We start from the raw sequence: 20674 nt of genomic DNA, 5'->3' as shown, positions 1-20674 counted from the left end.
CGACGGAGGCAGCAGGGCGGAGTACCGGCCGCTCCTAAAAAGGCCAAACCGCGGGGCCGGGTGGGGTGGGCGCGGGGCAGCACCGGTGGCCACGCCCCTTCGCTCGACCATCCAATGGGGGAGGTGAGCGGGCGTGGCTTACGGACAGCGCTGCTCCATTCGGGGCGTGGCCTGAGGAGGGGGCGTGGCCGGCGGAGCGGAGGAGCGCGCCGTGATGGAGCGGCGCGGAGCGGGGGCCGCGGCGGTGGCGGCCGTGGGACGGCGGCTGCTTTGGGCGCTGCCCGCCTACGCCGCGGGGCTGCTGGGGTTGGGCGCGGGCGCGCTGCTGCTGGCGCTGGCACTCTACGCGGGATGGAGGCGGCGGCGGCGCGCCCGGCAGCGCGCGCTCAGCCTGGCCGCGCGCCTCCACAGCGACGAGGAAGCGGCCGTGCGCGCCGCCGCCGCGGGGCTGGGAGCGGCTCGCGGGGAGCTGCCGGCGTGGGTAAGCGGTGCCCGGGGGGATCGCCACACCCCGCGAGGGCTGCGCTGAGCTCGGGCTCCCCGCTTCGGTCCCCGCCGCATTGCAGCACCCCCGCCCCGCTGCGGGATGCCCCCCCCGCCCCGCCCCGCAATAAGGTTAACCCGGGGGGGGGCCCCTCCTGTTGGAGCCCGGGGCTTCCGGCCGCGCCCTGACTCACTGTGCCCGGGGGGGACGTTTTCCTGCCCGGGCGCACACAGTGAAGAGGGGGGGGAGTCACAACCCAGTGCTGCCCCCCCCCCAGCTTGGGCCCCTCGCGCAGGGCTGCAGTGCCGCCAGATGTTGGGCTGCAGTGCTGCCAGATGTTGGTCACAGCTGCATGCCCCCCCCCCCCGCCCAGCCCGACTGTCCCCGGGAGGATGTCCCGGCTCCGGGAGGGGGGAGCTGAGGCTGCTCAGAGTTATGGGGGTCGTGCGGCAGTGGGAGGGGCTCCAGTCGCCCACCCCGAGGCTTTTATGACATCCCCCCCACCCCACAGGTGAGCTTTCCAGATGTGGAGAGGGCAGAATGGCTGAACAAGGTGAGGAGTCAGTCCATCCATCCATCCATCCATCCATCCATCCATCCATCCATCCATCCATCCACTTCCCTACTATCCTCCCACCTCTCCCCCCCTCTGCTCCCCCTCTGTCCTCTCATCCCTCCCCCCCCGTCCATCTGTCTGCCCCGGTGCAGATCCTGGCTCAGACGTGGCCATTTTTCGGGCGGTACATGGAGAAATTGTTGGTGGAGAGCATCGCGCCCTCCATCCGCGCCTCCAACACCCACCTGCAGACCTTCACCTTCACCAAGGTGGACATGGGCGAGAAGGTACACCCCCCTGCCCTGAACAGCCCCCCCCCCGGGGGGAGACACCTCTCTGTGCCCCCCTTCAGTGCCCTCTTCCTCACTGCTGTCCCCTCAGCCCCTCCGTGTGCTGGGGGTCCGGGCACACCCCGGTACCCACAAGCAGCAGATCCTGCTGGACCTCAACATCAGGTGAGCAGTTGAGCCTCCCCCACATCATGCCCCCGGGGGGGGGGTCCCGCTACGGCCAGACCCCCTCCCAGCAGCATCCCATCCCCCGCAGCTATGTGGGTGATGTGCAGATCGACGTGGAAGTGAAGAAGTTCTTCTGCAAAGCAGGGGTGAAGGGGATGCAGGTGAGGGGGGGGCAGCGCTGAAGGTGCATTGTGAAGGGGGAGGGCAGTATTGAGAGGTGCCCCCCCCACCCTCGGCTCCCTCCCACAGCTCCACGGGACACTGCGGGTCATCCTGGAGCCACTGCTGGGTGATGTGCCCATCGTGGGGGCCCTCACCATGTTCTTCATCCGGCGCCCAGTGAGTGCCCTCCTTATGCCCCCCCACTCTAATATAGTCCCCTCACCTCTCTGAGCCCCGCCCCCCATTTCTCTTACTGCCCCCCTTGTCCCCAGACTTTGGACATCAACTGGACGGGGATGACCAACCTGCTGGACATCCCGGGGCTCAGGTGAGCCCCATAGCACATGGGGTGCTTCCAGCCCCCTAGGACCACGCCTGACAACCCCCTGTGTCCCCCCCCCCTCAGCTCCATGTCAGACACAATGATCATGGACACCATCTCCTCGTACCTGGTGCTTCCCAACCGCCTCCTGGTGCCGCTGGTGCCCGATCTGCACAACGCTGCCCGGCTGCGCTGCCCCCTCCCCCGGGTATGGAGGGGGATCTGAGGTTGGGAGGCGGGGGGGCACTGATTGAAGGTGCACAGAGCCCAACAGACTGACCCCCTCACCCCCCGCCCCCCTCAACCCTTCAGGGTGTGGTGCGAGTTCATCTTTTTGGGGCGCGGGAGCTGCGCAGTAAGGACCGCTTCATGGGGGGGCTGGTGGAGGGCAAGTCGGACCCCTACGCCGTGCTGCGGGTGGGCACGCAGGTGGCGAGCAGCCGTGTGGTGAACAGCGAGCTCAACCCCACCTGGAATGAAGTGTACGAGGTGGGCACCCCTGGAATCAACCCCTCCCCGCCCCCCCAGGACCCCCCCTCGGGGCTGGGCACGTGGGTTCACCGCTGACCCCTTCCCTGCAGTTCATCGTGCATGAAGTGCCGGGGCAGGAGATCGAGGTGGAGCTCTTCGATAAAGACCCCGACCAGGATGACCTGCTGGGCAGGTGGGGGTCACAGCCCCCCAGGGGAAGGGAGGGGTGGCGGCACTGAGGTCAGAGGCATTGGGATCAGAGTCCCCCAGCTGGGAACATTGGGGTCAATCCCCATGTGGGGACATTGGGATCATAGCCCTGAGCTCACAGCTGTCCGTCCCACCCCAAAGGATGAAGCTGGATTTTGGGGAGGTGCTGAAGGCACAGGTGCTGGAGGAGGTGAGGAGGGGGCTGCGGGGGGGTTGGGGAGGAGTAGAGGGAGGTTGTGCTGACCCCCACTGTCCCCACAGTGGTTCCCACTGCAGGATGGGGGCCGGGGGCGGCTGCATCTGCGCTTGGAGTGGCTGACACTGCTTCCCGATGCCTCCAAACTGGAGCAGGTGAGGGGCTGGTGGTGGGGGGAGGTGGGGAGGGTGTGAGGGGACGGGGCTCTGCCTTGCTCACCTCCTCCCCCCCACGCCCCCCCCGTTGCCCTCAGATTCTACAGAGGAACCGCACAATCCCATCCAACCCCGACCCACCGTCAGCTGCCATCCTGGTGGTGTACCTGGACCGTGCGGAGGAGCTGCCCGTGAGGGGGGGTCCTGGGAATAGGGGGGAGAGGGGGGGGGCACCTGCAGCTCCCTGACCCCCCCAGACCCCCACTTTCTGCACAGGTGAAGAAGCCCGGGAAGGAGCCCAACCCCGTGGTGCAGGTGTCAGTGCAGGATGTGACACGAGAGAGCAAGGTTGGGGGGGAGTGGAGGGGAAGACAGTGCCTGGGGGGGGGCACAGGGGGTGTCTCTCATCACTACCCTCTCCCCCCACATACACTCACCCCACAGGTGGTGTACAACACACGGCACCCAGTGTGGGAGGATGCCTTCCGCTTCTTCCTGCACGACCCCGCGCATCTGGACCTGGACATCCAGGCGAGGCCCCCAGCCCCACACATTGCCCCCTTCTGCCCCCCTCGGACAAGTTCCCCCCACCTCTGTATCCCCCTCATAGACCCCGTACTCTGTATTTCCTCTCCCACAATTCCCTCGTACCCCATTCCCCCCCCCCGTATTACCCACATGAACCCCATATCCCCGCCCATTTTCTGCCATAGTTCCCCCACACCCCCTCCCCCCCCCCCCATGGGACTCCATGTCCCATATTCCCATTCCCCCCCCCATGGGACTCCATGTCCCATATTCCCATTTCCCCCCCCATGGGACTCCATGTCCCATATTCCCATTTCCCCCAGCTCCTCCTGCAGCCCCCATACCTTATATTTCCCCCTATTCCCAGCCAGATCCCCACAAGCCCCCATACCCCATTTCTCCCCCCATACCCCTCTTCATCCCCGTGACCCCCCCCGTGACCCCATGCCCCCAGGTGAAGGATGACCCCCGGCAGACCCCCCTGGGCTCTCTCTCTGTGCCCCTCTCGCGGTTGCTCTCTGCCCCAGAGCTGACGCTGGCAGAGTCCTTCTCACTGCAGCACGCAGCACCCAACAGCCGCCTGCACCTCACTCTGGTGCTGAGGGTGAGTGTGGGGCAGGGGGGGCTGGGGGGGGGGCATAGGGACCCCACAGCTGCCTGCACCTCACCTTGGTGCTGTGGGTGAGTGTGGGGCTGGGGGGGCATAGCCCACCCTGTACTGATCCACCCCATGTGTAGGTGCTGTACTTTGATGGACCTGAAGATGTTCCCCCCCCACTGCCCCCCCCCGGGCAGTTGGAGACCCCCCCTGGCACCAGCAGTGCCCGCAGACCCAGTAAAGCCAACCCGGACTCCCAGTTTGGGACTGAGGTGTGGGGAGAATAGGGGGAACTGGGGGTCAGGATGGAGCTCAGAGGTGGGGGGGAAGGGGGTGTCAGGATGCAACTGGGGTCTGGGGGTCCTGAGTTTTAGGGTGGGGAGTGGGATGGGGGGGTCCTGGGGGTGGGATAGGGATGGAACTCTGGGGCTGAGGGTTCCGGGTTTTGGGATGGGGTCCTCAGGTCAAGATTGGGGGTGGGTGGGGGCACTTGGAGGCTCAGAGGTGGGGGTCCTCACGGGAAGAGGGTGGGTGGGATGGAGTTGGGACTTTGGGGTGGGGTCCTGGCAGTAGGACTGGGGTGGGATAGGGGTCAGAGTTGTGGGGAGGGGGGGAGATACAGCTGAAACCCCTTCCCCCCCCTCCCCCACCTCCTCAGGCTGTGCTGCGCATCCACCTCCTGGAAGCAGAGGACCTGGTGGCCAAGGACAACTTCCTGGGGGGGCTGATGCGGGGCCGCTCCGACCCCTACGCTGCCGTGCGGGTGGGGGGGCGGCTCTTCCGCAGCCGCGTGGTCCGGGAGGAGCTGAGCCCCCGCTGGAACGAGATCTACGAGGTATGGGGAGGGGGGTGCAGCAGTTCCCCATCACCAACCCAGGGAGCTGCCAGGTTGAGGGGGGACCCCACTGACACCCCCCCCCCACACACACACACACACGCTTCCTCAGGTGGTGGTGGATGACATCCCCGGGCAGGACGTGGAGTTCGAGCTCTTTGATAAGGACGTGGACAAGGACGACTTCCTGGGCCGGTGGGTGTAGGGGAGGGAGGGGGGACGAAGAGGGGCTGTGGGAGGGGGGGCAGTGGTGAGACACTCACCCCCCACCCCCAACCATCACGTTCCCCCCAGGTGCAAAGTGCCACTCAGGCGGGTGCTGAGCTGCGGATTTGTGGATGAGGTATGGGGGGTGTGGGGGTATCACGCCAGGAGAGGTCACACTGGGGGTTGGTCTCATCCATGCCCCCCTGCCCCCCCCTCAGTGGCTGCCCCTGGAGGATGTGCGCTCCGGGCGCCTGCACATACGGTTGGAGCGGCTGCAGCCTCAGCCCAACGCTGCGCTGCTCGAGCAGGTATGGGGGGGGGGGTTCTGGGATGGGGGGGTGGTCCTAGATGCTCCCCATCACCTCCATGTACCCATCCTCATCATCATTCTCATCCCTGTGCGTCCCCACGTATCCCCCTCCCCCATATACCCCCCTTATGTGTCCCCAATATATCCCCCCCTCATGTCCCCCACCATGTACCCCCCCCCTCTGCATTTCCCCCCCCCAAGTATTCCCCTCCACATATCCCCACATTCCCTTTCACCATCACCACCCTCTGCCCCGGTCCTATCTCCCCCCCAGCCCTCGTCATTCTCACCCTCTTCCTTTCCCTGTGCCCCCTCCCCCTTCGTGTCCCCCCCCCCCAGGTGCTGCACACCAACAGCCTCCTGCAGCCCTCGCGGGGGGAGGAGCTCTCAGCCGCTCTCCTCTCCGTGTTCCTGGACCGCGCTGCCGAGCTCCCGGTGAGCCCCCCATCTCACCCCCCCGATGCTATGACCCCCCCCACACACCCCGACCCCCTCATACCCTGACACCCCCCCCCCCCTTTCTGCATCCCAGCTACGGAAGGGCTCCAAGCCCCCTGCTGCCTTCACCACTCTGTCTGTGCGCGACGTCTCCTTTAAGACCAAGGTGGGAGAATGGGATGAGGGGTGGGTATCTGGGAGGGGGAGGGGGAACACTGACGGGGGGGCTTCACCGCGGCTGTGCCCCCAGACCTGCGCCCCGAACACGGACCCGGTGTGGGATGAAAGCTTCTCCTTCCTCATCAAACGGCCGTATGGGGAAGCACTGGAGCTGAAGGTCCTGGGGGGGGGGGGGTTTCTTATGGGGTTTGCTCTATAGGAGGGCTGCCCTACAGGGAGGGGGTTCCATTTGGGGTGCTGCCCTATGGGGGTGTTCCCTATCCCTTATGGGAGGGTGCTGCCCAATGATAGGGGAGGGGATTCCCTATGGATGGGTGCTTTCCTGTGGGGTAATGCTCTATGATGGAGGGGGGGAGAGGGGGTCTCTATTCTCTATGGGGGTGCTGCCCTATGATGGGGGTGGGGGTTCCTTATGGTGTGCTGCCCTATAGGGGCCGCCTCACACCTTGCTGCCCTTTCCACCACCCCAGGTGCAGGACGCGGGGGGGCAGGCGCTGGGTGCACTCAGCCTCCCCCTGTCCCAGCTGCTGGCAGCTGAGGCTCTGACTTTGGACACGTGGCTGCCACTGCCCGGGGGGGGCAGGTGCTGCTGCGGGCGCAGCTGGGGGTGAGTGCACTTCTTTGAGGGGTGGGGAGGGGGGGAGTGGGACTGGACCCCCTCTATCTTTCACACCTTCCCCTCCTCCCCAGATCTTGGTGTCGCAGCACTCGGGGGTGGCACCCAGCGGTGACCCCACACCAGGGGAGGATGCTGAGCCCCAGGAGGTGATGGTGGGGGGGAACAAAGAGGAGAATCAGGATGGGGGGGGGACGCTGCGGCAGCGGCTGCCCCCAGCACAAAGGTAAGGCCGGGGTGGTGGGGGGAGGGGGGGTGTACACAGTACTGAGAGTCCAATATGGAGCTGAGTGTCACTGCTGTCCCCCCACCCCCTCAGCCACACAGAGCTGGGGGGCCCCGGCTGCAGCTGACGTTGTGGTACCACCGCGATGAGCGCAAACTGGTGGCCATCGTGCACGGCTGCAGGTGAGGTGATGGGGGGGGGGGCTCAGGTTGGGGGGCAGGACCCCCAGGTTGTTCCCCCCAACCCCACCCCAAGTTTTGCATCTCCCTTGCATGACTCCTATTATGTCTCTCCCCATTTGTCCTCTCCATAACCCCCCCACTTATAACCCCCTCCAGGCAGCTGAAGCCCCCTCCCAAGGCCCCCCCCAAGGACCCCCCCGATCCCTACGTTTCGCTGCTGCTGTTGCCCCCTGAACGTGGCCGTGGCTCCAAGCGCAGAACCGCAGTGCAGAGGAGGACCCTGAACCCCGACTTCAATGAGCGGTATGGGGGAGGGGAGGGTCCTTTGGTGGGGGACATCCTCATGCAGTGTGCCTCATCACTCCTTGTCCCCCCCCTCCCCAGGTTGGAGTGGGACATTGCCCCTGAGGACGCCCCACGGTGTGCGCTGGAGGCACAGGTCAAAGCCCACGTGTCCTTCATGGGAGGGAAGGAGGTGCTGGGGAAGGTATGGGGGTCCAGGGGGAGGGAATGGGAGGGGGCAGGAGGTGGGATCCCCCCCCCCCCAACAGATCCACACTGAGCTTTGTCCCTCTCCCCCAGCTGCACCTGGACCTGGCACAGGTGGACTTGACTGAGGGTGGGACACACTGGTGAGTAGGGGGTTGGGGGCCTGCGGGGCTGTGCCCCCCCATCTCCCCTCCCCTATGTCTTCCTCTTTTTACCCCCATCACCCCCTCCAGGTATGAGCTGCAGGACGAGCGCAGCAGCCCCTGACACGGGGGGGTACACCCCCGCTCCCCGCTGTGCCTGGGGGGGGGGGGGGGGTCCTCATCCTGCCCATCCGCCCCCCAAACACCACCACTGACCAAAGATGTGCGGGGCCATGCCCCCCCCCCGCCTGCAGACTGTTCTCTATCTCTGTGCCTTTTGCCATGGAGGAACCCTCGCCAAGTGTTGGGGGGACTGGGGTAGAGGGGGAGGTGACCCCCCCAGTGCCTCTACCCCCCCCATAGGGATGCTTTGTCAGAGCCACCGCTGTGCCACCACCGCCACACCACTGCTGTTGCCCCCCCCCGCTGCCTTTGGGGGCTGTGTCTCCCGACCCCCCCTCAAATAAAAGAGGGAGATGACATTACTGTCCTCATGTGGTCCCTTGGGGCTGTGGGAGGAATGTGTGTATGAGGGGGAGGGGATGGGAGGGAAGAGGAAGGGGGGGGGGGGGGTGACATTGTCCCTTGGGTTGGTGGTGGTGGGGCAGGGAGGGGGGGGGGGGCTGTCACCTTGGTGCCCTTCATGTGGGAAGAGTGTGGAGGTGTTCTCCATGGGGGTGCAGTATCCCGCGGATGTTCCTATTGTGTCCCAATAGGAATCCCACCCCCCCCGTGGGAATGTTTAATGTCACGGTGTTCCCCCCCCCTCCCATCTCCGCTCCGTCTCCATCTAAAGGCAAAAAATCCCGCCAGGAGGAAGGGTGTGCCCCGTGGCCACGCCCCCCCCCATTCGCGCCCCGCCCATTTTAACGCCCCGCCCCTTTCGCGGACACGCCCCGGCCGCTTTTGTGCATGCCCCGCCCCCTCATTACCGGCGCTGACGTCGCGCTGTACAAAGCTCCGTCCCCGCGGTCGCGGCCCAGAGCGGAACGGGACCGGACGCGTGTGGTGCGGTGCGGTGCGGTGCAGCCCAGCCATGGTGCGGTGCGGGGATGCGCGGGGTGGGGGCGGCGCCGGAAGTGCCATGCGGGGATGCGCGGGGGGCGGGGGGGTGGGGTAGATGTAGTGCGGGGGGTACCGGGATGGGTGGGGCACCGCGTGCGGGGGGGGGGGGGGGTGCGGTGCGGGTGTGGGAACGTAGCGGTGCGGTGCGTGCTGACGGCCGCGCTCTCCCCGCAGTGCGATTTCTCGGAGGAACAAACGGCGGGTGAGTGAGTGACCCCCCCCCCCCCCGCACCGCCACTTCCTGCTTGCGGGGGTGGGGATGCGGGGCTGCTCCGGACGTGCGCGGGGGGGCGGGATGCGCGGGGTCCGGGGGAGGGAGGGGGTCCCCGGAGCCGGCGGGGGGGACGCGGGGCCCTTTGCGCCATTTGCCCATATAAGGGCAGAGCGCGGGGACGGACCGCATTCCTGCGGGGCGGGGCCGCACCGGTGGTGGTTGGGATGGGGGGGGGGGAGGAGGGGGGAAAGGCGGCTCCGGTACCGCCCGCACGGGTGGGGCCCCCACGCACCGCCCCTCACTGCATCGCGTTCTGCCGGGAAACTGAAACCGCGGCGCGTGGGAAAGTGAATCCCGAGGTGGGTCGGGGGGGTCGGGGTGGGGGGTCAGGTTTCCACCGGTATATGGCCCACACCTGCTGCAAGTTACGGGCTCCGCTTGGCGCAGGGCCCTATAGGTACCCGGTGCTGTGGGTCCAGGTTATGGACCGCTATGGTGTCTGCATCCTATACGGGGGGGTCCCATAGGTATGGAGCCCTATAGGTTGTGTTATGGGGTCTCTTTGCTGTGAGCTCCCAGTTCTGGGTGCAGTTGGGTCCCAGCAGCGCAGGCTCTGCACATTCAGTCCCAGAGTTGCCAGCTGTGCAGGCAACACCACATGGGTGTCCCATGGGATGGGAGGGGGGGGTGCTGTGGTGGAGTTGCAGTGGGTGACCCAGCCCTCTTCCCCCCTCGACCTTCCCCCACCCCCAGAATTCAAGGAGGCGTTCCAGCTGTTCGACCGTACGGGTGATGGGAAAATCCTATACAGCCAATGTGGGGACGTGATGCGGGCGCTGGGGCAGAACCCCACCAACGCAGAGGTGATGAAGGTGCTGGGCAACCCCAAGAGCGATGGTGAGTGTGTGTGCACAACCCCCTTCCCTCCCCCCCCCCCAGTAGCCACACCCTGTATTTCACCTTTACCCACCAATCCCCCCCCACTTCCCCCCCAGAGATGAACCTGAAGACGCTGAACTTCGAGCAGTTCCTGCCCATGATGCAGACCATCGCCAAGAACAAGGACCAGGGCTGCTTCGAGGACTACGTGGAGGGGCTGCGTGTCTTCGACAAGGAGGGCAACGGCACCGTCATGGGGGCCGAGATCCGCCACGTCCTCGTCACCCTGGGTGAGCAGCTTCCCCCCCCCACTTCATGAGAGAGTCACTCCCTCCCCCATAACCCACTCCCTCTCCTCACAGCTGTGGGTGAGCAGTGTAAGCTCCCCATAGTGTCAACCCTTACTCCCCATTGCCCCTCCCTGCTGACTTGGGTGAGTGGTATTGCCCTCCCCCCCAGTAGCTGCTCCTGGTGCCCTGGGTGAGAAGGCAGTGAGATGGAGACACTCCACCCCCCCCCACCCATTTGCTGTCCCCAGTGCTTTGGGTGACCACTGTCAACCCTCCCCAGTGCCTTCCCCCCATGGTGTCACCCAATTCAGTAACCCCCCCCCTTGTACCCTGGGTAAGCAATCAATCCTCGTAGTGCCCCCCAGATGACTGGTATCAACTCCCTTGCCCCCCTCCCTCCAGTGCCCTGGGTGAGCCGAGCCACCCTGCCCCTATGACCCCTCAACCCCCCCCTCCCCCCATGCAGTGCCTGGTATCATCTTCCCGTGGTGTCCCTCCCCTAACCCCCAACCCCCCCCCCCTTATCCCCCCACAGGTGAGAAGATGACAGAGGAGGAGGTGGAGCAGTTGGTGGCGGGACATGAGGACAGCAATGGCTGCATCAATTATGAAGGTGAGGGCTGTCGAAACGGCTTGGGGAGGGGGGGTGGCATATTGGGGGGTTCCCTGGCTGATGTGGTGGGGGGAGGGGGAGGGAAGGGGTCCTGGTGTAGGGGTCCCAGGGGCTCAGCCCCACACCCGCCCCCCCTGACCACCATCTCCTTCCTTCCCGCCAGCGTTTGTGCGACACATCCTGTCGGGGTGACACCACAGGGGTACGCCTCTCCCATTACCCCCCCCCCCTCCATTAATTACTTATTTACCATTTTTTCCTCCTTTATATATATTTTTTTCCATTGATTTTAGCGGTGCTTTCTTTTTCGTTATTTTATTCTTTAATTCTTCTTTTTTTTTCCTTTTTTCTTTAAAAAGAAAAAAGCCCCGAAGCCGCCGCCTGTTTGCGCTGTGCCCCGGTGCCCGCCCCCTCCCCCCCTTCTAGCTCTGCCCCCCCAGCATGAACGCCCCCCCCCCCCCTCTCCCCCCGCATGGAGCCGGTGTGGCCGCCGCTCTCTTCTTCCATTTCCTGGGTCTGTGCCTCTCCACGGGACAGGCGGGGGGGGGGGGAGCAGACCCTCACCCATCCCCCCCTTCTCCTTTCTCTCTGCAGAACTCGTCCGGATGGTGCTGAGTGGCTGAGGACCCCCCCCATCCACTGCCCCCCCACCCCCCACCCAATCATGATGGATTTTGTGCCTTCTGCCCACTCTGCTCCCCAAACCTGTTGCTAAACCGGACCCCCCCAGCCTCACAGCTCCATCACTTCTCTGCGCAGCAGCGCCCAATAAAGGCTGCAGAGCGATGTTGAGTCTCTGTGCCCCCCCCACGGTACTTGTCTGTTTTCCCCCCCCCCCTTACAGTCACACACAGCCATTTCTTCCCGCCCCGGGGAGTTGGAATTTTATTTAAAAAAAAAAAAAAAAAAAAAAAGGAGGAGGAGGGGGGAGCAGGGGGGGGAACACAACAAATAGAAGTGGGGGGGGGAAGGGGGGGGATACTCAGGTGCAGCAGGGCCCTGGCCCATCCCCCTCCCCCCTCCCACCCAAGGAGACCAACGCTTAAATAACAATGAGACAGTCATAAAAAAAATACTGAAGCTGGGAGGGGAGGGGTTCCTCGAGGGGGGAGGGTCTTGCTGGGGCGGGAGGGGCGCGGGGTCCTCAGCTGCGGCAGGGGGGGCTCACTGCGTGGGGGGGACGGGAGTGGCCGTGCTGGGGCTGGGCGTGATGGGTTCCGTCTGCAAGGGGGGCCTTGATCTGTATGGAGAGAAAAGGAAACAAGGGTGGGGGGCAAAAGGAGGGGGGGGGGGGGTCACATCTAAGGATGAGAGCGGGCCACGGTGCCGCACAGCCCTCTGCCCATGAGAGGGAGCGAGCGAGCCCCCTCCCCCCCCCCTCACCCAAACCCCAACATCCATCCCGATGTGCATGGGGGGGGGCCCCCCACCCCGAGCCCCCCCTTCCTGCCCCGATGTCTCACCTGCGAGCAGGCCGGGGTGGGAAGGAGGCTCCCCTGCACGGCGGCCACGATGGCGGGGCTGTGCGCGGCGGGCGAGCCCCCCCCCAGCAACGGCAGCGCCAGGCCGGGTGGGTGAGGAGGGGGGGGCAGCCCCCCGGGCGGCATGCTGCTGGTCAGGGGCCCCATGCAGCGGGAGGGCGGGCGGGTTAGCGGGGAAGGTGGTGGCGATGAGTCGGCGAGGGGGTTAGCCATGCTCAATGGGGATGGCGGATGGAGGCGGCGCGAAGGGCAGCGCCGCGGGAGCATTACCGGGCACGGCGGGGTGGCCGCTGCCACCCAGGCTCCCCCCCAGGCTCTGGGACGGCGGCTGCTGCCCGGGGAACGGCACCGGGGCTGTGGGAGGAGGGGTGTGGGGGGTCAGCACCCAGATCCTTGCTGTGCCCCCCGCCCCCGAGCTCCCTCCCTCTCCTTTACCCCCCTCAATGGATGGCAGCATCAGCACTGACCCTGTGATGTGTCTGCCCCCACCTCCAAGCTCCTCAGGTGGGTGGGAGCATCAGTATTCATCCCTGTGCTATGCCCCCCCCCCAAAAAAAATGGATGGTATCATCAGCACTGACCCTGTGCTGTCCGCCTCCACCTTCAAGCCCCTCAGTGGATGGCAATGTGAGCACTAACCCTATGCTGTGCCCCCCAAAAAACAGATAGCAACATCAGCACTGTGTTCCTATGCTATATGCCCCCCCAGTCCTGATCCCATGAGATGGGTGGGACGATCAGCACGGAGCCGTGTGCTATGCCCCCCCCCAAACAGATGGCAGCACCAGAATTCCTATGCTATAACCCCCCCCCACCCCCAAACCCCTCAAACAGACGGCAGCATCACCACTCAGCCCCATGCTGTGCCCCCCCCGCCCCGCAACCCCTAAACCCCCAGACAGACGAGAGCATCACCCACACTGTTCCCCCAACCCCCTCCAGCCCCCCCCCCCCCCCCCTCCCACACTCACCGTGTGGGATGGCCGGGCCCGGCTGCGGGGCTCCCGGCGGCGGGGGGGGGCTGCGGTGGGGGCACCCCAGGCAGCAGCTGCCCCCCCCCAGGCTCAGCAGGGGCCACCATGGCGGGGGTGGGCGGCACGGCCAGCGGGTGGGCGGCGGGGGCCAGGGGGGTTCCGGCAGTGGGCAGGGGCTGCGCGCCGGGGGGCAGCGGGGGGGGCTGCTGCTGCTGCTGCTGTTGCAGGTGCTGGAAGTGCTGCTGGCGGGCGCGCATCTCCGCGTACTTCAGCTGCTCCATGTGGAAGGCCTGGCGGTCGGCCAGCAGCTGCTGCCGCTGGTATTCCAGCTGGGGGGGGGGGGGGGGGGAATGGGGAGGGTAGCATGGAGGTCAGCGTGGTGTCAGAGTGCACATCAGATATCCCAACTCCATCCTCCTCCCTGCTCCCCTCCCCCCCCCCCCCTTGCCCACCCCCACTCACTGCCTCGCGCTCGCGGTCCATGATGGTCTCCAGCTCCTCGAAGTGCCGCAGTTTGATCTCCAGTTTCTTCATCTGTGTCTCCACCAGCAGTGCCACCAACGATTTGATCTTACGCTCCTCCACGGCCGCCAGGTGCTGCAGGGATGGGACCACAGAACCACAGAATAACCAAGGCTGGAAAACAGCTACAAGCTCATCCACTCCAACCGACCACCCATCACCAATAGATCTTTGTAAATCACATCCCTCAGTGGGGTGGGGTGGGGTGGGGTGTCATCACCTGCACCCCTCCTGCCCTCCCTCACCTTGGCCTTCACGGCGGCAGCTGCCAGTGCAGCAGCAGCAGCAGTGGAGAGGTTCCCCTCGCCGATGTCACGCTCCACCTTGGCCTTGCGCTCAGCCTCGGGTTCTGGCAGTTCCTTGGGGGTCTCCTCCTGCGTCTCCTTCGCTTCCTTCTCCTTCTCCAGCTCCCCTGGGGTAGGGGGGAAGCGGGGTGGTCTGTGGGGGGCAGTTGTGGGGGCTCACCCCCTCCCCCCCCAGTGCATGCACCCACCTGGAGCCCACTCACCCGTGCTGTCGCTGTCGCCCTTCTCTGCCTCCTTCTCGCCCTCGGGCTCTTTGCCCTTCTCCTCCTCCTTCTTGGCCACATCCCCCACTTTCTCCTTCACCTCCTCCTCACCAGCACTGTCACGCTGCTCCTGAGGAGTCCAATGGCAGCGGTTTGTCCCCAAGCAGGGCCACATCCTGACCCCCTCCTTACACCCCCACCCCCAGTACCTTCACCTCCTTCTTCTCCTCCACTGGTGCCGCTTCTGCGCGCGTTTCCTCCCCACCGCTCTCCTCTGGGATACACAGAAGCTCAGGGTGACCCCCCTACCCCCCCGTACAGGCACTGAGCTCACCGCAGACCCCCCCCAGCCCCCCCAGTACCAATCCGCTCTGGCTCCTCCGAGGCAGTGCCAGCAATGCCGCTGCTCTCCAGCCCGAACGCGGGGTCAGCTTTGCCTGTCACCTTGGCAGCCTCCTCCACCTTACGGACATGAGCCTCCACCAGCGCCGTGGGCACCTCCTCCTTCATCTTGGAAAACTCCTCTGTGGGGCCACACGCCATCAGCCACCACAGCAAGGGGCAGCAGGGGGACAGCCCCCCCCCACCCTGCCCCTCCACATCCCCAGGAGCCATAGCACAGCTCCACCTCACCCACCGTGGCTCTGTGCACGTGGTGCTGCCCGGCCCCTCCTGCACACACTGACCCCCACGTGTGTGCCCACTCATCCACCCCCCCCGACCCCCTTACCCAGCGCCGATTTGGCGGCAGCAGAGGCGACACGGGGGTCAACCACGGAGGCCAGGAAGGCGACGGTGCTCATGACGGGGTTGCCGGACTGGCTGAAGGGGATGGGCTGATACGCCAGCGGCCCCAGCGACGCCTCCGAGTCCTCCAGGTAGGGGTCCTCGATGGGCAGACGCAGGAAATGCAGGATGCACTCATCCTGCGTGCGGCTGCCCACGTGTTCTGACACCTTGTTCCAGTCGTCCTTGTACATCTCCAAAGCCTGGGGAGGGGGTGGGGGGGGCTCAGAGGGGCTGGGTGGCCATGCCCCCTTCCCCAATAGCCAGGATCCATGGTTCACCTCCAGCAGCAGCAGTGTCTCCTGCTCCGTCCATTCCCTCGTTGCGCTGGCTGCAGCTTTGCTCTGCGGTGAGGAGCGCGGTGTGAGCGGTGTGGTGGGGCATGGGGGGGGGGGGGGGGGGGGCAGGAGGGAGCTGGCACCCACCTTTGAGGGGATATTTTTCTTGGTGTACATGTCGGTGCGCAGCCCGAAGTTCTGCATGTCGGCCGGCTTCTCCTTGCTCTTGTCGGGGAAGTTCAGCATCTGCTGCGAGGCCGAAGTCTGCTGCTGGAAGGAGAGCAGACGCTGGGGACGCAGCTATGGTGGGGGGGGGGACACACAACCCCGCGAGGACGCCCCATCCCCACACCCCCCTCCCAACCCCAACCCCACCCCATCCATCTGCTCCCGGAGACGCCATCATGCCCCATCTCGTCACGGTGTCCCCCCCGCGTCCCTGCTCCCCAGGGCAGGGCGGCATGCGGGGCGCGAGGGGGAGGAGGGAAGGAGCCTTCCTCGGCCAGCGGCGGGGGCCGCGCCCCACGTAGCCGCCTACCAGCTCCGGCTTCCCTTTCACCGACTCGGTGACGAGGTCTTCAATCTCTTTGCTCTTGCGGCCTGTCTTGGCGTCGCCATCGCTCTGCCGGCCCTGAGGCACAGACAAGGCTGTGCTCAGCCCCCCCCCCCAGCACCCAGGGAAGGCGGACGGGACGCGGACGCGGAGGGACCCCCAGCGTGCACCCACCTGCGGCGTCTTGGGCTGCAGAGGCACCAACCCCGAGGGCGTATCGGCCAGGACGTGGAAATGGGAGGTGGGCGGGGGGCCCATGGGGGTGGGCCGGCTCTCAGCATCCACCTGGTAGTTGATGAGGCCCCACTGCTCCAGGAAGGCGTGCACCCTGCGGAGAGTGGGGTCAGACCGGGGGGGGGGGGGGGGGGGGGGGGGGGGAGGCAGCACTGGCGCTGCTGTGGGGCCGGACCCACCGCATAATGGCACAGACGTCGCCCGCCAGGTTGCGGCGGCAGGCGGTGGAGGTGAGGTACTCCTGTGGGTTCAGGCGATAGGTGTCGATCATGAAGTTGCGGTACGCCAGGTAGCTGCGGCAGAGAGGAGGCCATCAGCGTGGCCACGGGGAGCTGGGGGGCAGAGGAAGGGATGGAGCGGGGGCTCAGCCTCACATCTCGGGGGTCTTGGACTTGTTCTTGCCGTTGAAGAACTCGGGTAGGGCTCGGCGCTCGATGGCGTGGACACTGAGAGACAAAAGCACGGGGGGGGGGACTCGCACTGCTGTGCTGGAAGGGGGGGGGAGGGGCACCACTGCAGCCTTGGGAGCTCTGTACCTGTTGTAATCGAACCAGGCGGCGTAGCTGGGGATGATGATGTGGTGGGTCTGCTCTGTCACGTTGTCTTCGTGCAGGTCAGGGTTCTTGGCCTGCTCCCCCTTGCTCCCAGTGCCGTTCTCCTCCTCATCCTGTGGGACAGCAGTACCACAGGGGTGAAGGGGCTGTGAGAGCTCCTCCGCACCCTCAGTGAGCAACGTGCCAGTACAGAGACCAAAGGTGGGAGAAGCACAGAATCACAGCACGGTTTGGGGCAATAAAGGCCTTAAAGATCATCCAGATCATGAAGATCTGCTGCAGGATCAGGGTGCTTGCAACCCCGTCCGACCTGGGCTGGAGCACCGCCACAAAGAGCAGAGAGAGACCTTTTTAACCCCAGAAAGAGACATGGAAAGAGCAGATGGACACCCTGTGGTGGCTTCTGGGATGGTAAGAGGGCCCTTAGAGGAAGGTGAGGACATGGAAGAGAGACAACACACAGAGGGCTGGCACAGCCCTGCAACCTCACCTTGCCCGCTGTCTCCATGCTCTCATCCTCCTGTTCATCTGGAAGAGAGGACAGAGAAGGCAGTTCTGGCACTGCAGGCTCAGCAGCACCAGGGACTGCCCACAGCACTCAGCCTGAGCAGCTCAGACTCACCCAGGTCCGTCATGGTGCCACCCTTGACAGGCGCAGACTCTGAGTCCTTCTTGGTGTTCACTGCAGCAGAGGAAGAAGACACTGAGTACTGGGCTATGGGGACAGGGGTGGCCCCACGAGGGGGCTGCTGGCCCCGGCCCCCACCTGTTTTGGGCAGGGTCACCTCCTCCACATTGGGGACAGGTGAAGGCTCGTCCATGTCCTTTGTCAGGTCTTCCTGCTCTTCCTCACGGTGCCCACGCTTGGATTTGTTGTAGGGGGTGGAGGGTCTGCAAATACCAGAGCTCCAGTGTGAGCATCGCAGCCCCTGCCCTGGGCAGCTCCAACCCTACTGCCCTTCTGTGACCCCCACCGCCCCACTCACCCCTTCTTTGCATTCTTCTTCTTGGCCTCTGGGGTGGGTGAAGGTGAGGGCGAACGCTTCCTCTTCTTGTAGTTGCCCCCCTTCTTGTCCCGCCGGTCTGAGTCAGGGCTGTTCACCTGCAGGGGGCACGGGGTAGGGGGGGGGTCATGGAGCACAGGTCACAGGCTGGAACCTCCTCCTCACTGCACCCCTGGGACAGAGAGCCCCACATGTGTCTCCCCTGGGGAAGGTGCTCCTCTGACCTCATCTGTCAGGGTCTTGGCTGAGATCTTCTTCCTACGGGCAACGGGGCTCTTTTCATCAGACACCTCGTAGTCCTCCTCATTCATCCACTCGTTGAAGGTGTCCGTGTCCAGGATCCACTTGGCATGCACCTGCAGAGAGAGGAGCAGGCAAGTCAGGGATCCCAATGGTAGACAAGGGAGGGGGCTCAGGGTGGGATTTAGGTGACCCCATCACCTTCCGTGGCTTCTCCGGCGTTGGGGCATCCTCCACAGAGGCCTCAATCTCACTGGCCGGGATCCAGGTGTCATAGCTGCAAGCGCAGAGGCAGTGGGAGAGCAGATGCCCTGGCTCCAGCTCCAGTTGCGTCCCTCGACCCCAGCACAGAGCAGTGACCCCCAGGACCCCTCACCTGTCAGGATAGTAGCCCCAGTGCAGCAGGACCTGCTTGTCTCGCTTCATGACCGGCCGGACCCACTCCTCTGCAAAGGGACACACAGAGGGGACAGTGCTGCACTTGCCCCAAGGGAGCAGCCCTGTGCACAGCCCTGAACCCCCAAGACCACGTCCCTCCCCCCTCCCCAAGTGTTTGTCCTTAAGCACAGGGGCTCAGGCTGCACCCCCTGCCTCGCACCCACCTTCCTCCAAGTTCCCAGGGACGGGGCAGACAACGTGGGATGCGTTGCTCTTGTCCTCAGTCACCGTGCCCTGGGAGGAGAGGAGGGATCACAGGGCTGAGCACCAGGAGGAAGCAGGGGATGAGACCCAGCGTCCTCCATGCCAACACAGACACTGACCTGGTGCCTCTTGATGATGTCCTTCAGCTTGCTCAGCAGCTTGGGCTCAATCTCCTGGTGCAGGAAGATGTTGGGCCGGGACAGGCAGTTGTTCTGGGGAAGGAGAGTGAAGCATTAAACAGAGCGAGAAGCAAAGAGGGGAGCTGGGGAGGAGGAAGGGGAAGCAGCTCTTACCTGCACCAGGGATTTCTCGATGGTCATGAACATCTCCACGTTGCGGTCCATCCGCGAGGGATTCTGGAAATCGAAACGCCGCCTTATTGGAAGAAAAGAGCGACTCTCATGAAAGCCACAGCTCCGGTCTCCTCATCAGTCAGCCCCAGCCTGCCTGGGGGGTACCTGGACCCCATCAGGACTCTGTGTGGAGGGGGGGGCTGTGCCCCAGCACCTGCTCACAGCCCAACCCATGGCCAACACTACCCCCGGGTCTCCAACCGAGATAAATCTCTGCCCTCCCCTCTCCATCCAACCCCTTCCCCCCCCTTCCAGCTCCCACCCAGACCCCCCCCCCCCCCCCCGGGGCGCGGTGCTGCTCACCATCCTTGGTCGCTCTTGAACTTATAAGCGGCCGCCAAGATGTGGCACAGGGCTCCCCCCGCCTTGAAATCCAGGAAGCATTTGATCTGCAACGGGAGGAGCGGGCTCGGGGGCTGCGATGGTGGGGGGGAGAGCACCGGGAGCCGCACAACGGCGTGTCCCGATCCATGCTGCCCCACACCGGGCACTGCGTCCCCTTCGCTGTCCCAGGGCACAGCCACACCGACCCGCGGGCGCCGTCCCGGTGTCGGGGGCCCCCCCAGATCCCTGGGGGGGGGGGGGGAGGGGGCGCTGTCCCCGGGCTACGGAGTTACGGTCCTCACGTCCCCTCCCCGCCGGGCGCTGCGGGACCGGGACCGTGCGGGGGTGTGGAGGTCGTGCGGTGCCGGGTGGGGGCCCGGGGAGAGGGGGGGTTGGGGGGTCGCGGGGCCCTTTGTCCGTCGGCGCACTCACGCACCGGCAGTTTGGTGAGCGGCGCGTTGCTGACGTGCTTCCCGAACACCTCCTCCTGGAACTGCAGCAGCTGCACCACCAGACTCGACAGCGACTTGTTGGTGGGGGGCTCGGCCTGGATGTACTGCGGGAGGGGGCTCAGCCGCGGGCCCGCTCCGCTCGGGGCGGGGCCGCGGGGCCGGGCGGGGCCGGGCGTTCCGTACCTTCTTGTAGTTCTTGCCGAGCCACAGGCGGACGTTGTCGAACTGGCTGACGGTGTCCGAGGCCTCGTAATACTTGACGTTGGGGCCGCCGTCCTTCTTCCGCACCGCCATCTTCCAGCGGGCCGGGCCGCTCCCCGCCGCGCCGCGCCGCACCGCCGCCTGCCGGCAGCACGGGGCCGGGCGTGAGAGCGCCCCCTGCCGGCAGCACGGGGCCGGGCGTGAGAGCGCCCCCTGCCGGCAGCACGGGGCCGGGTGTGAGAGCGCCCCCTGCCGGCAGCACGGGGTTGGCAGGACGCAGCGCGGGGGGTGGGGGGGTTAGGGCGCCCCCTACCGGGAGCGTACAGCCGTCCCATCGCCTCTCTGCCCTCACGCGTCGCGGCGCTCCGCCTCCAAAGGACCCATGGGGGAGGGGCGGAGCGGGGCGGTCCGGCAGAGCCGCGTTGGGGGCGCGGCGGCTCTAGGCGGAGCGCGGCGAAGGGAGGCGCGGGAGTCACGGTGGCCGAGTGGTTAAGGCGTTGGACTCGAAATCCAATGGGGTTTCCCCGCACAGGTTCGAATCCTGTCCGTGACGAATCTCCGTTTTTACGGAGCGCTGTGAGTCGGGAGGCGGAAATTAACGTGGGGGGGGGGGGGGGGGAACTCTCAGCTGCAGCGATTATTTTTTAACGGCGATGACAACGGGACCCGCAGTGCAGAAGCGGCCCCGGACGCGCTCCTCGTGGGCTCCAACCCAGCAGCTGGCTCCCGCTTTGGGGTACC

The 20674-nt window shown here is 65.6% G+C and overlaps 3 protein-coding genes and 1 non-coding gene across 8 annotated transcripts; 3 read left to right on the top strand and 1 right to left on the bottom strand.

The window, feature by feature from the left end:
* Positions 1–214: 214 nt before the first annotated feature.
* On the top strand, positions 215–8088 carry ESYT1 (extended synaptotagmin 1). The gene is given in 32 exon segments (XM_065753928.1): positions 215–481; positions 996–1037; positions 1193–1327; positions 1422–1495; positions 1587–1659; positions 1748–1837; positions 1933–1988; positions 2067–2190; positions 2295–2471; positions 2564–2646; positions 2805–2853; positions 2925–3014; positions 3113–3205; positions 3291–3362; positions 3459–3545; positions 3997–4146; positions 4281–4412; positions 4799–4975; positions 5088–5170; positions 5270–5318; positions 5401–5490; positions 5832–5927; positions 6025–6096; positions 6181–6267; positions 6581–6689; positions 6692–6717; positions 6801–6963; positions 7056–7134; positions 7291–7437; positions 7519–7621; positions 7717–7766; positions 7857–8088. Coding segments are annotated over 32 exon segments (3159 nt in total). The 3' UTR covers positions 7891–8088.
* Positions 8089–8723: 635 nt separating this feature from the next.
* Positions 8724–11613, top strand: MYL6 (myosin light chain 6). Of its 2 annotated transcripts, XM_065753924.1 has the most exons (7): positions 8724–8805; positions 9006–9033; positions 9799–9942; positions 10041–10214; positions 10750–10827; positions 10991–11029; positions 11422–11613. In XM_065753924.1, exons 1-6 carry the CDS (start codon positions 8803–8805, stop codon positions 11017–11019), a joined length of 456 nt encoding a protein of 151 aa, XP_065609996.1. In that variant the 5' UTR covers positions 8724–8802; the 3' UTR covers positions 11020–11029; positions 11422–11613. The 2 variants fall into 2 exon arrangements, with proteins under 2 accessions (XP_065609996.1, XP_065609995.1); XM_065753923.1 differs by lacking the exon at positions 10991–11029 and having other exon boundaries at positions 8725–8805.
* Positions 11614–11937: 324 nt separating this feature from the next.
* On the bottom strand, positions 11938–20040 carry SMARCC2 (SWI/SNF related, matrix associated, actin dependent regulator of chromatin subfamily c member 2). 4 transcript variants are annotated; one of them, XM_065753874.1, is made up of 29 exons: positions 19916–20040; positions 19717–19836; positions 19260–19345; positions 18897–18978; positions 18723–18815; positions 18564–18633; positions 18338–18407; positions 18163–18238; positions 17946–18077; positions 17704–17819; positions 17484–17608; positions 17340–17399; positions 17208–17245; positions 16700–16830; positions 16538–16609; positions 16343–16456; positions 16104–16257; positions 15915–16007; positions 15524–15646; positions 15380–15442; positions 15043–15301; positions 14675–14836; positions 14522–14586; positions 14313–14442; positions 14050–14216; positions 13745–13879; positions 13280–13611; positions 12579–12662; positions 11938–12067 (listed from the first exon to the last, which is right to left on the bottom strand). In XM_065753874.1, the coding sequence occupies exons 1-29, from the start codon at positions 20024–20026 to the stop codon at positions 11992–11994; spliced, it is 3339 nt and encodes a 1112-aa protein (XP_065609946.1). In that variant the 5' UTR covers positions 20027–20040; the 3' UTR covers positions 11938–11991. The 4 variants fall into 4 exon arrangements, with proteins under 4 accessions (XP_065609946.1, XP_065609947.1, XP_065609948.1 ...); XM_065753875.1 differs by having other exon boundaries at positions 15524–15643; XM_065753876.1 differs by lacking the exon at positions 15915–16007.
* A 364-nt stretch (positions 20041–20404) lies between these two features.
* Positions 20405–20486, top strand: TRNAS-CGA (transfer RNA serine (anticodon CGA)). Its single transcript has one exon. It is a non-coding gene; the product is annotated as a tRNA-Ser (tRNA).
* The last annotated feature ends 188 nt before the right edge of the window (positions 20487–20674 follow it).

The sequence above is a fragment of the Cyrtonyx montezumae genome, unplaced genomic scaffold (assembly GCF_038088225.1).
Source record: "Cyrtonyx montezumae isolate F1298 unplaced genomic scaffold, pur_monq_1.0 scaffold_85, whole genome shotgun sequence".
Lineage (NCBI taxonomy): Eukaryota > Metazoa > Chordata > Aves > Galliformes > Odontophoridae > Cyrtonyx > Cyrtonyx montezumae.
This window is presented reverse-complemented; position numbering and strand designations above follow the sequence as displayed.